Source organism: Hordeum vulgare, chromosome 5H (genome assembly GCF_904849725.1).
Source record: "Hordeum vulgare subsp. vulgare chromosome 5H, MorexV3_pseudomolecules_assembly, whole genome shotgun sequence".
Lineage (NCBI taxonomy): Eukaryota > Viridiplantae > Streptophyta > Magnoliopsida > Poales > Poaceae > Hordeum > Hordeum vulgare.
Genome location: NC_058522.1, coordinates 529117271 through 529130780, shown reverse-complemented (window position 1 = coordinate 529130780; position 13510 = coordinate 529117271). Strand labels below are relative to the sequence as shown.

The window sequence follows — 13510 nt, the reverse complement described above, 5'->3', positions numbered from 1 at the left end:
GCGCATGAAGAAGCTCCATACTGATGGACCATTAGAGTCTCTTGACTTTGAATCATTTGACACATGCGAACCGTGCCTCATGGGCAAGATGACTAAGACTCCATTCTCACGAATAATGGAGAGAGCGACCGACTTATTGGAAATAATACATACTGATGTGTGTTGTCCAATGAACGTTGAAGCTCGCGGTGGCTACCGTTATGTTCTCACTCTCACCGATGATTTGAGTAGGTATGGGTATATCTACTTGATGAAGCACAAATCTAAGACATTTGAAAAGTTCAAGGAATTTTAGAGTGAGGTTGAGAATCAACGTGACAGAAAAATTAAGTGTCTACGATCTGATCGTGGAGGAGAATATTTGAGTCACGAGTTTGGCACACACCTAAGGAAGTGTGGAATCGTTTCACAACTGACGCCGCCTGGCACACCGCAACGCAACGGAGTGTGTGAACGTCGTAATCGCACTTTATTAGATATGGTACGACCTATGATGTCTCTTACCGACTTACCGCTATCATTTTGAGGATACACATTAGAAACTGCAGCATTCACTTTAAATAGGGCACCGTCTAAATCCATTGAGACGACACCGTATGAACTGTGGTTTGGCAAGAAACCTAAGTTGTCGTTTCTTAAAGTTTGGGGCTGCGATGCTTATGTGAAGAAACTTCAACCAGAGAAGCTCGAACCCAAAGCGGAGAAATGCGTATTCATAGGATACCCTAAGGAAACTATTGGGTATACCTTCTATCTTAGATCCGAAGTTAAAACCTTTGTTGCCAAGAACGTATCCTTTCTAGAGAAAGAGTATCTCTCGAAAGAAGTAAGTGGGAGGAAAGTAGAACTTGATGAGGTAATTACACACCCTCTCGAACAGGAAAGTAGCGCAGCGCGGGAAATTGTTCATGTGGCGCCTACACCAACTGAAGGGAAGTTAATGATAATGATCATGAAGCTTCGTATCAAGTTACTACTGAACCACGAAGGTCCACAAGGGCACGCTCCGCACCAGAGTGGTACGGCAACCCTGTGATGGAAATCATGTTGTTAGACAACGGTGAACCTTCGAACTATGAAGAAGCAATGGCAGGCCCGGATTCCAACAAATCGCTTGAGGCTATGAAATCCGAGATAGGATCCATGTATGAGAACAAAGTATGGACTTTGGTGGACTTGCCCGATGACCGGCGAGCCATAGAAAATAAATGGATCTTCAAGAAGAAGACTGATGCAAACGGTAATGTGACCGTTTATAAAGCTCGACTTGTCGCAAAAGCTTTTCGACAAATTCAAGGAGTTAACTATGAAGAGACTTTCTCTTCCGTAGCGAAGCTGAAATCAGTCTGAATCATGTTAGCAATTGCCGCCTTTTATGATTATGAAATTTGGCAAATGGACGCCAAAACAGCGTTCCTTAACGGGAATCTTAAGGAAGAGTTGTATATGATGCAACCAGAAGGTTTTGTCGACCCTAAGGGTGCTAACAAAGTGTGCAAGCTCCAGCACTCCATCTATGGGCTGGTGCAAGATCTCGGAGTTGGAACATCCGCTTTAATGAGGTGATTAAAGCGTTTGGGTTCATACAGGTTTATGGAGAAGTCTGTCTGTACAAGAAAGTGAGTGGGAGCTCTATAGCTTTCCTCATACTGTATGTGGATGACATATTATTGATGGGGAATAATATAGAGATGTTGGAGAGCATAAAGCCCTATTTGAACAAGAGTTTTTCGATGAAGGACCTTGGAGAAGTTGCACACATATTAGGCATCAAGATCTATAGAGATAGATCGAGACGCCTCGTAGGTCTTTCGCAAAGTACATACCTTGACAAGATATTGAAGAAGTTCAATATGGAAAACTCAAAGAAGGGGTTCTTGCCAGTTTTGCAAGGTGTGAGATTGAGTAAGACTCAGTCACTGACCAAAGTAGCAGATAGAGAGAACATGAGTACAGTCCCCTACGTTTCAGCCGTAGGCTCTCTAATGTATGCCATGTTGTGTACCAGACCTGATATAAACCTTGCCATAAGTTTGGTAGGGAGGTACCAAAGTGATCCCGGTATGGAACACTGGACAGCGGTCAAGAATATCCTTAAGTACCTGAAGAGGACTAAGGAGATGTTTCTCATTTATGGAGGTGACGAAGAGCTCGTCGTAAAGGGTTACGTCGATGCTAGCTTCGACACAGATCCGGGTGACTCTAAGTCACAGACCGGATACGTGTATGTTTTGAATGGTGGGGCCGTGAGCTGGTGCAGCAGCAAGCAAGAAGTCGTGGCAGCATCTACATGTGAAGCGGAGTACATAGCTGCTTCAGAAGCGGCTCATGAAGGAATTTGGATGAAGGAGCTCATCACCGACCTTGGAGTGGTTCCAAGCGTGTTGGGTCCAATGACACTCTTCTGTGATAACACTAGGGCCATTGCCATAGCCAAGGAGCCCAGGTTTCACCGGAAGACCAAGCACATCAAACGCCGCTACAACTCCATCCAGGACCATGTCGAGAGTGGAGTAATAGAGATTTGTAAAGTACACACGGATCTGAATGTTGCAGACCCGTTGACTAAACCTCTTCCTCAAGCAAAACATGATCAACACCATAATGCTATGGGTGTTCGATACATCACAATGTAACTAGATTATTGGCTCTAGTACAAGTGGGAGACTGTTGGAAATATGCCCTAGAGGCAATAATAAAATGGTTATTATCATATTTCCTTGTTCATGATAATCGTCTATTGTTCATGCTATAATTGTATTAACAGGAAACAGTGATACATGTGGAGGGGCCACCAGCCCCAAGAGGTAGCATGGGCCAAAAGGTGGAGAGCAACCAGCCCAAAGTGGGCTGGTGCGCCTCCCACAAAGAGGCCCAAGGCGCAGGAGGTGGAGAAGGGGGGAAACCCTAGGCGCTGGTGGGCCTAAGGCCCACCTAGGGGTGCGCCACCCCCTCCCCCTGCCCTGGTCGCCGCACCTCCCATCTGGGGGGGCTGCCGTACCACCTAGGGGGGGAACCCTAGGGGTGGCACCCCCCTGCCCTCCTCCTATATATAGTGGGGGTTTTGGGGCTGTTTGACACACGATTTCTTCTCCTCTCGGCGCAGCCCTGCTCCTCTCCTTCCTCCTCGTCCCACGGTGCTTGGCGAAGCCCTGCCGGCAGACCTCGTCTCTCCACCGACACCACGTCGTCGTGCTGCCGGAGATCTTCCCCAACCTCTCCCTCTTCCTTGCTGGATCAAGGTGCGGGAGACATCACCGGGTTGCACGTGTGTTGAACGCGGAGGTGCCGTGGTTCGGCACTAGATCAGAATCACACCGCGGTCTGAATCGCCGCGAGTACGACTCCATCAACCGCGTTCTAGCAACGCTTCCTCTTAGCGATCTTCAAAGGTATGAAGATGCACTCATCCCTCTCTCGTTGCTGGTCTCTCCATAGGAAGATCTGAATATGGCGTAGGAAAATTTTGAATTTATGCTACGTTACCCAACAAAGACATGATGAGATATATGTGATGTATGAGATGATAATGATTTGTACAGATTATCACGGTTTGCATGTCGATGAGCACGACAACCCGCAGGAGCCATAGGGTTATCTTTAATTTATGCCTTTTTGCTTTACTTTATCATTATGAGTTAGCAATAGGTGTAGAAGCATAGTTGGCGTAGCAACCCAATGGCGACACGATGATGGAGATCATGGTGTCCTGTCGGTGACGATGGAGATCATGTCGATGCTTTGGAGATGGAGATCAAAAGCACAAGATGATGATGGTCATATCATGTCACTTATATGATTTGCATGTGATGTAATCCTTTTATACATCTTATTTTGCTTAGAACGACGGTGGTATTATAAGATGATCCTTTACTAAATTGTAAGATAAAATTGTGTTCTCCCCAAGTGTGCATCGTTGCGAAGGTTTGTCGTTTCGAGGTACCACGTGATGATCGGGTGCAATAGACTCTACGTTCTACGTTCGCATACAAGGGATGTAAGCCAGCTTTGCACATGCACAACACTTGGGTGAGACTTGACGAGCCTAGCATGTACAGACATGACCTCGGAACACAGGAGACCGAAAGGTCGAACATGAGTCATATAGTAGATATAATCAACATGGAGATATTTCATCATTGAAACCACCTCATCTCACGCGATGATCGGACTTGGGTTGGTGGATTTGGATCATGTCACACTCGAACAACCCGAGGGATGTTGATTTGAGTGGGTGTTCTTTAGTAATATGATTAATTGAACTCATTATCATGAAAATAGTCAAAATGTCTTTGCAAATTATGCTGTAGATCAATAGCTCGCGCTGTAGTCCCTTTGTATTTTTAATACGTCCTAGAGAAACCAAGTTAAAAGATGATGATAGCAATTATGTGGACTAGGTCCGTGATCTGAGGATTGTCCTGAATTGCTACACACAAGGCTTATGTCCATAATGCACCGCTCGATGTCGTAGCGCGGCTGGAGACGTTGTTGTAATTTTTGCAAAAAGTTAAAGAAGAAGAGTTGCAATAGCGATTTTATTGAAGAAAATTAGACAAGAAGATGCTCTGTAACAAAGGTATTGTCGCAGAAAATTAAAGAAGACGAGACACCGTAACTAAAGGTCTTGTTATAAAAATTACATGAAAAAGATTCTGCAATAAGAATCTTGTCGTAGAAATTAGAGAAAAAGGAGATTTTGCAACAAGAGCATTGTTGCAATAAGTTAAAAAAAGAGAAGCCGATGGCTCATGCATACACAATCGGACGGCTCGCACGCCCCGTTCATCAAACATTACAGAGAACACGAGCAAAAGTTAAATCGTGCCTGTTGACCACCACGCAGGAAGAGGGCGTCCGTGCGGTGATCCGCGTTTTTCTTTTCTTTTTGAAATTTTGCGGTGATCCGCGTTGAAGTCGATTTGGTTCGCACGCCCCTGCCCGTCTACTCCGTGGAGTGGACCGTCGATCAGCGTGAGCGCACAGCCGGGTTTCTTGTCAGCGCTCGGCCAGCCAGCCAGCCAGCCATCATCCATGCGGCGGACGGGCAATTTGACTCTTCATCCAAACTGAAAAGCCAGTGCTGATGCTACGCGACACACGAGACACGACCCACTCCCTGCTTCCGTTCCTCCAGTGAGTCCAGTCCTATTTGCTTCGCTGATCTAACCCAAGCCAAGCGTGCTCCACCCCATCGCGCAAACAGCAACAGCAGCACCCACCCCCTCTCCCCTGCATTAAAACACGCGCCCCGTCCGGCAGGCCAAGCCACGCACGCACGCACACACGCGCCCAGACTGCGCTCTGACGCCACCACCACACACACACCGTCGAAGCAAGCAAGGAACCCGCTCCGTCCGTCCCCATCCATGGCGCCCCACGCCGCCCGCCGCCTCCTCCTCCTCCTCGCGCTGGCCGCCGCGCTCGCCGCCCGCTCCGGTACGCCCTCTTCTTCTTTCACCCGTGACCGACCGTGAGAGCCGCTCCATCTGGTCCGTTTCTTGGAAACCCGCATTCATGGCTTGCTGCTGTTGTTGATGGCCGGAGCAGATGGGGCGTGGTGCGTGTGCCGCGCCGACCTGCCGGACGCGGCGCTGCAAAGGACGCTGGACTACGCGTGCGGCAGCGCCGCCGACTGCAAGCCCATCCAGCCCAGTGCCGCCTGCTTCGCGCCGGACACCGTCAAGGCGCACTGCTCCTACGCCGTCAACAGCTTCTACCAGCGCAGCGGCCAGAACCCGCTCGCCTGCGTCTTCTCCGGCACCGCCGTCCTCTCCACCGTCGACCCAAGTACACTACATATACCCACCTGCTCACCCATTCACTCGCCGTTTCCTCCCTCCTTCAACCTCAACCGCGCAGCGCAGCTCTTGATTTCTGATGATGCTCCGTTTTCTGCTTTTCTCGCAGGCGCTAACGGCTGCAAGTACCCTGCAACTGCGACCCCAAGGTATGATGCAATGCACCACCTCGTTGCTGATCTGCTGCACTGTTTCGCAGAGTTCATCTTCCTCGCCTTTTTCCTTGAGGAAATAGACAACGACATCTAACAACTACTACTATAGTAGGATGCAGGAGGAGGATGGTTGAACATTGAGTGGTATTTCGGTTTTCTTTCAGTTTCATCTCTACGCCCACAGAAAACGCGTCCATTTACAGCCAGCATTTCGCCCATTTACTACTAGCTACCAGACGGACTGCAATCCCAAACACTTATTACGGAATGAGGTGTCACATGCACATCTCTTGCTCGCAAGCGCAACTCTGTCCAGAAGTACACCGTCACTCGTTAGCATGCTTTTGGCCGGCCTCGCAAGACGCCATTGCAGCCCAGCTATGGACCATTGCCTCATTGGGTCATTGACCAGCAATAATCACAAGCCTCACACCATATATTTGGCTGCCATGTGAGGACATAGGCTGATAGCATCCGCTGTGGGGTGGTGTGTCCGTTACTTATGCGCTGCGCGTGGGGTTCCCCTCTTTTCCCACATTTGGCTGCATCATCTGGTGTCATCCTGGACCCTTTTGAGTGGAGTCCTATACCCAGCTAGACGATGGGCACCAGAGGCTTCCTGCCAATCCTGTTTTCGTACATGTAGGTTCTCGACTTGTTCCTGCGTCATTTTGAAACCAGTACTCGGCAAATTAGCAGGTCATTTGGTGTGAACTGTGAAGGGAATTTCAGCCGTTTTGATTAGTCCGTTCTGTTATGGTCTGCTCCCTTTTACAGCAGTAAATCACTCCTTGTAAACGGTTGAGCACAACTGATGCATTGTGTTTTTTTGTTTGTTCAGTGCCCCTGACAGCCCGCCGGCGCCAATGGGCGGGCAAGGTCCGAGCGGCGCCATGAAGGACACCAGCGGCGGCGCCGACGTCCTCCCGGCGGCCGGGACCGCGATGCGGGCGTTCATCCTTGCCGGCTGCTCGCTCCTCGCTCTCTACCTCATGGCGTGACAAGAGGAGACGCAAGGCACCTATCCTGCACCGGCCGTTGGTTTTGGGTGTCTTGGTTTCTTGGCGCATTTTCTCTTTGGTAGTGGTGGTAGGAAGAGAGCGTTCTGAATTCTGATGATGATGATGGCATGCCGTTCTGGTGGAAGATTGAAGAGGGCTAGCGAGTGTGACAGTGAGCGAGACCATGGTTGTTAGTGGAGGGCTTAGGGCTGATGTAGTGCTCTTGATGTCTATGTCTTGTACTCTTGGAGGATACTACTACTGTCATGACTTGATTCTACCATGTTTGCCTGTTTGGTTGTCTGGATTTTCGGTGCAGATCATGGGAAATTTGGCAGATCGGTGGAGTGCAGCTTGCTCTTGCTGTACGAAAATTCGGTAACGTTGAAACAGTCATGACTGTTCTATGTCTTCTATTCGTCAAAGCGATGCCTCGTCGTCGAAATTTTGTTGGTACGCCGTGTTGTCGTGGTGCAACCGGCGAGCCTAAGAAGCTGAACCGGAGAATTGTGAAACAATTGACAAATTGCTCCTTTCGTTTCAGATACTGAAATGCAGCAGATGCTGACGATTTTCATCTGATAAGAAAACTAGTCATCCAAATGCTGAATTCAGCCCAACTCCCCAACGAAGAAAACCTCGTGGGCCACGAATCCATTTTTGGCCCGTCGCGCCATCTCACCCCAGGAATTCGCTTCTACAGTACATTTTTATGAAGGGACGGAATATTCGCTTCGGAAATCTTTTTGCTGGTAAATGTGGCCAATTTAACCCAGACTGTTTTGGGTAGCCAGGCAGCAAAGTCACTCTCACGCCGTTTAAACTCGGGTAGCGAGTGACGCATGAGCAGCAGTTTCTATCCCAGCTCTTAACCACGAATCAGAAACGGGATTGGTTTCTTTTTCGTGGCGCTTTGCCATCGTTTTCCATTTTAGCGGATATGTGTGAACCTAGTACCGTCGGCGTCGGTATTGCTACAACACGGTGTATTGGGAAGACTATTGCCATCTCTTCGGGATGAAAAAAAATTTCATTTTAAACCTTGAATTCGTAGAGGTTCGGCGAAATAAACCCAAAAATCAAAATCCGTGTCGATTATATCCTAAATTATGCAATCCCCGTCTAAATTAGACCCTAGGATTGTTTGACAAACCGGGATTGCAAATGATGGCCGGGATTGTTTTTTTCACACAACGGGCCGGGCCTAGTTCGCTAGTACTTTTTTTTATTTTTATTTTTCTATTTCTATTTTTATGTTTTTAATTTTTTTGATGTGTATATGTCATCTTTTTTTAAAATGTCCATGTTTTCAAAAAACTGTTTGTTTGTTTCAAAAAATGTTCAAGTTTTTCAACACAATGTCGATTTGAAAAACATTCATCTTTCTGAAAAATGTTCGTGCTTTCAAAACAACGTTTCCAATCTTTAAATTGTGAACTTTCGTGTTCAACAATGTTCTCGTCTTCCTGTTTCTTTTGTTTGATATTGTTAAATTTTGTTCTGAATTTTAAAAAATGTTCTCGTGAAAAAAAAGTTCATAAATTGTCAAAAATGTTCTTGCATTCAAAATATGTTCATATTCCCAAAGAATGATCGAGTTTCGAAATTTGTTCTGGATTTTTAAATACTGTCCATGTTTGGAAAAGTGTTTGGGGATTTCATAAAATGTTTGTATTTCAAAGAGTGTCCAAAAATTCAAAAACATTCTTGCTTTTATTTTTTCACTACTTACGAAGAATGTTCGTGTTTAAACTATTGTAGAATATTCTGCATATTCAAGAAATTCTTTGTATTTTCGAAAAATGTTCTTGTTTTCATTTTTTCCCATTTTAAAATGTTTGCTATTACCAAAATCGGTTCGAATTCCAATTTTTTTGCTATTACCAAAAAACAACCCTTTGCACTTTGGAGTGCCAAACTGCAAAACGATAGAGTGCTCAGCCACACGCAAAATCTGCAAGAAGACGTTTGAGCTCGCTCTCGGCTGTTTTTGGCATGCTGATAAGCTTTCAGCAGTACGCATAGTAGCATCAATTTCAAAACTACTCACTCCGTTCCTAAATATAAGTTTTTGTAGAGATTTCACTAGTGGACTACATACGGATGTATATAGACATATTTTAGAGTATAGATTCAATCATTTTGCTCCGTATGTAGACCCTTGGTGAAATCGCTTAAAAGACTTATATTTAGAAACGGAGGGAGTATAAAAGATCGCTGCTGCGGTGCGGCAGAGGCAGACACTGCATGCTCACAGCAAGAGGACCCAAGCAGCCATGGCACTGAGGGCAAGAGGCGGAAGATGAGGCACGCAGCGAGCGCTCTAGCCTTGCCCGTCGCACGCGCAGGACATGAGTGGCATGTCGCTACGTGTTGGAGCTCCCTTGCCGCCTGCGCTGGCCCCTCGTCGTCGCCCGCCCGCTGCTTTTTTAATCTTGCAATCGTGACACACCAAATGGACCGGCCCATGTTACCCGTCCCTGCACGAAACGCCGGCGTTTGGAAAATTTTAAGTGGGTCGGTCCAGCAGGGTATGTGTCTGTTGGAATGAAAGAATTAAAACGGGACGGGCCATCAGACGTATCCCCGTTGAAACGGAGTCAGGGTTCAATTTAAACTAGAATTGCATAGTTCTGTGTACAATCGATCAGAATTTTGATTTGGGCTTCATTCCGTCCGATCAATACAAGTTCAAGGTTTTCCATTGACTTTTTCACTTTGGGATGGTGAGATTAATTATTATTTGGTCATGTGAGATTTAGAGCAAGTACTTCCTGTGTAAACTGATATAAAAACATTTAGAACACTAGTTTAGTAATCTAAACACTCTTATATTAATTATAGAGGAAGTATAATAGAGCTGAGTAAGAAGGCCATAAGAAATAAACTAGTACTCCCTTAGTCCTAAAGTAAGTGTCGCTCACTTAGTATAAAATTTGTACTAGTTTAGTTATAAATTTGAAACACTTATTTTTGGGTAGAGGGAGTATAATTTTGCTTAGTTGGAGGAAAGAGAAGGTAAGCAGACTGTTAGTTAAGAGATATATCTCTAGCACGTGTTCCTAGACACATTGTTAAATTGAAAGGTGGGTCATGTAATAAAATAGTAGTACACTTTTCTAATCAATTATTGTATATATTAACTATAAGATAAGCTATAGATGACATGACAATAGCTTATAACTAGCAGTTTGTTTACACTATGAACCATGTTCTTATTGTGAGGTGTTTCAAACTATGCAAAGGTTTAATGTCGACGACTCTGACTACAGAGCTTCGGTCCTTAGGTGCATATGCACAATAATTTTTTCATTGTCATCGATAAGGTCTAGCCAACAATGATGTGGCTGACTGCGCCGTTGCCTTCACAAACTTGTTTGGTTGGATGTGGGAGAGGGGTGGTCATTGTTATGATGAAAAATGGTGTTTTAGAGGGAAGGTCGGGGACAGAGGAGGCACGAGGCACCATCGAACATGCGCGGCGGCACCAAACGGTTAGGGTGATGGTATATGAGTTGCACGAAGGCGTGCAACATGGCCTAAAGGAGGGGGCGCGCTTGGGATGAATTGAATGAATAGGAAAAAGAACAGTCGCGTGGTCTCAATTTTTCATTTTTGCATAGACGACTCAAACGTTAGCCTACTGTGCACCGGCTACCGTGGCGACGACCCCGAGCGGCATCTGTGTGACACCTCTAACACCGCAAGGAAAAACGCCACAAAGAGATACATGAACAATGGCCTAGAGCCACCGTTGTCGCTCCTCCGGCACGAGACAGATGAGTACGACCGCAGGCAGACGCTCCACGGGTCGTGCTCCGGCTTCTCCCCCGTGGACAGCTCCTCCGTCGGTGGCTCGAACTCACTGACACCGCTCAAAAGAGAGTCGGAGGACCTCCTACCGCTCCGCGCGGTGAAGAGGGAGCTGGAGACAAAGCCGGAGCGGTGAGGCGTCATCAGGCCAGAGGATTACCTCCCCCTGGAGGAGGAGCAGGCCATTGAGGTGGCCATCGTCGCACGCTCTGCGTCGGAGAAGAGGGAGGAGGAGGATAGTCGTCGGCGGGACGCCCATCGACAATATCTTTCTCGAGCAGAGGCTCGCGGCGGCACAAGAGTTCGCTGCCAACCAAGAAGATTGGCGCCTTGTAGCCAAGCAACAGGACGAGGTCAACGCTGACCTCGTCTTTGGCGACGAGGACTAAGCTCCTCCGCCCCTGCAGCGTCGCCATCGCAACCCCCCTTGGTCTCGTGAGCCCATTTTTGTACATTAGGATTACAGTGACGCACGACCTACAAATATTATCTGTACAATTTTTAGTTTGTATGACTTTGAAGATGATCAACTACTATGAACTACTTAAATTTAACGCACGAATGTGTGTTTTAAAATTTTACAGGTTCATATTCGTTTTTAATCTGTTGTGGCCGTTTTAGCCCGTATACAAAGAGAACCACGGACTGTTAACACGGTACGGTCCATGATATAAAGGGTATAGAGATGCTTTAAGGAACTTACGTGAATTGTCTTACTTAGATACCCCCACACACACGCACACGAGAATTTTAGGGTAGTCCTCCTTCCAGTTAATCCAAACTTGTCAACTAATTGTTTTTAACTATTTTAGGTAGGTGTAGCAAAGCTCGACAAGTAGCCACCTCGACGACTTGTCTAAATAACGACGAGCGACCTTGGATCAGCACGGTCGCATGGGGTACTGTGTTACCGTTGTTGTGTGCACAACATACCGGGCAAGCACACACACTTGGTCACATCGCGTGGGGGCGATGGACACTGGACCGGTCACTCAATTGGCCTGCATCACGAAGGATGTGTTTGATGTCGACGAGTAAGAGCAATTTGTTTGGGCAAAAAAGTGAACGCCAATTTTTTGCCGTGGGCAACCGTCGGCCACGATCCAAACATTTCCCTCAAGTTTCCTCTCGGACAGTGCAACTTACCAGCGCGTGTGTCACTCGTTTGCACACGCACGAAAGTTGGGTGTCGGGCATCCGCCAGCGACGGGGTGGCCAGCCACGAACCACCAGCAGGCAGTGCAGTGATTATGATTATGATTATGATTAATCTCCTGCCCTGAGCAACAGCGACACCAGCGGTACTTTTCTCTGGATAGCAGCGGTGCGTGGACCGGGCGCAGGGGGGACGACGTGCACGGCCGAGGCAGAGACACAGTTAGCCGCCTCGACGACCCGTCTGACCGACGACGAGATGTGCCCGGCCTTGGACCGGCACGGGGGGACGCTGCTGCCGGCGCCGTCGTCCGCAGCGACACGGCCGGGCGACCGCGGACGCGTGGGGACAGTGCGCGCCGGGGCCCGTCATTCGGCTGGGCTGCGTCGGCGATCGAACGACGGTGGTGGTGGGTGGACTTGGACCCTTGTGTTGTACTGTTTGTTTCTTCCTCTTTCACTTGCCCCGACCAGGCCTCTGGCTAATAAACCGGGGTGTCGATTTTTGCCATGTCTCATTGACCGGAATTTTTTATTCGTAAGTAGCTAGAATCCACTGTTTAATTTTCCTTTTCATGAAACAATGACACATATCAAGTCATGTAGTTATAAGTTACTTTCTTTATTAATCTCTTCGTGTAAAACATATCCTCATGCATGAATGTTTTCTAGGTAATTAAGCAAGAGATTTTTATAATGGTTTTTGCATAACAGTAGTTTTCTAATGTTTATCCATATATTTTTAACAAGTTTTTCGCAATAACGCGTTGGGCATCCGCTAGTACTAGTAGTGATTAGTGAATTGTGTAAGAAAACTACTCCCTCCGTTCTTAAATATAAGATTTTTGAAGATTCTATTGTAAACTACATACAAAGTAAAATGGATGAACCTACATTTTAAAATATAACTATACACATCCGTATATAGTCCATAATGTAATCTATAAAAAGTTCTATATTTATGAACGAAGGAAAGAGCATCGGCCAACATGAAAAGATGAATTTGAGTAGAAGCGCAAATGCTTGGTGACGGGACAGCTATGAGACACGGAAGCGTGAGGAGCAGTGTCGTTGCTAGAGCAGCACACCGGAGCGCGATGAGTACGACCCAACAACCTTTTCTTTGTTGTTGCTAGTTGGCTCGGTGTCGCTTGTGGCGGGGCCCCAAGGTTGGTGCATGCCCCTGGACCGGGTCACACGACCGGACCGACCTAGACTAGGCAAAATTCACTCTTTTAGCCTTTTTTATGAAGATTAGCCGAATTTGACCTCGTTGAAGAAAAAAATAGATCCGACCCTTTGACCTACCGCCACAGCCTGCGGCGGTATGGTCACATAGGCTACCGCCGGATACCTCGGCGGTAGCAGAGTAAACCACGTCAGCGTGTAACTGATGGTCGCCGTTACGACCTTATCATCGCAGGGTCTGGCGGTAGGGTGTGTTAGTCGACCGCCGTGTGGTCTGGCGGTAGGGTTTGTACCTTTTAAAGCCCCACTGTTGGTTCGCCCTCCCCATCTCCTCCCCACCCCACCTCGTGGCAGCCTCAAGAACAGAGGGGGGGAACCTCTCTCGCCCATCCACTCT

At 47.3% G+C, this 13510-nt stretch overlaps 1 protein-coding gene across 1 annotated transcript; it reads left to right on the top strand.

Moving 5' to 3' along the window:
* The first annotated feature begins 5105 nt into the window (after positions 1-5105).
* LOC123398395 (PLASMODESMATA CALLOSE-BINDING PROTEIN 2-like) lies at positions 5106-7264 on the top strand. Its single transcript, XM_045092871.1, has 4 exons — positions 5106-5439; positions 5551-5790; positions 5911-5950; positions 6798-7264. The coding sequence occupies exons 1-4, from the start codon at positions 5370-5372 to the stop codon at positions 6955-6957; spliced, it is 510 nt and encodes a 169-aa protein (XP_044948806.1). The 5' UTR covers positions 5106-5369; the 3' UTR covers positions 6958-7264.
* The last annotated feature ends 6246 nt before the right edge of the window (positions 7265-13510 follow it).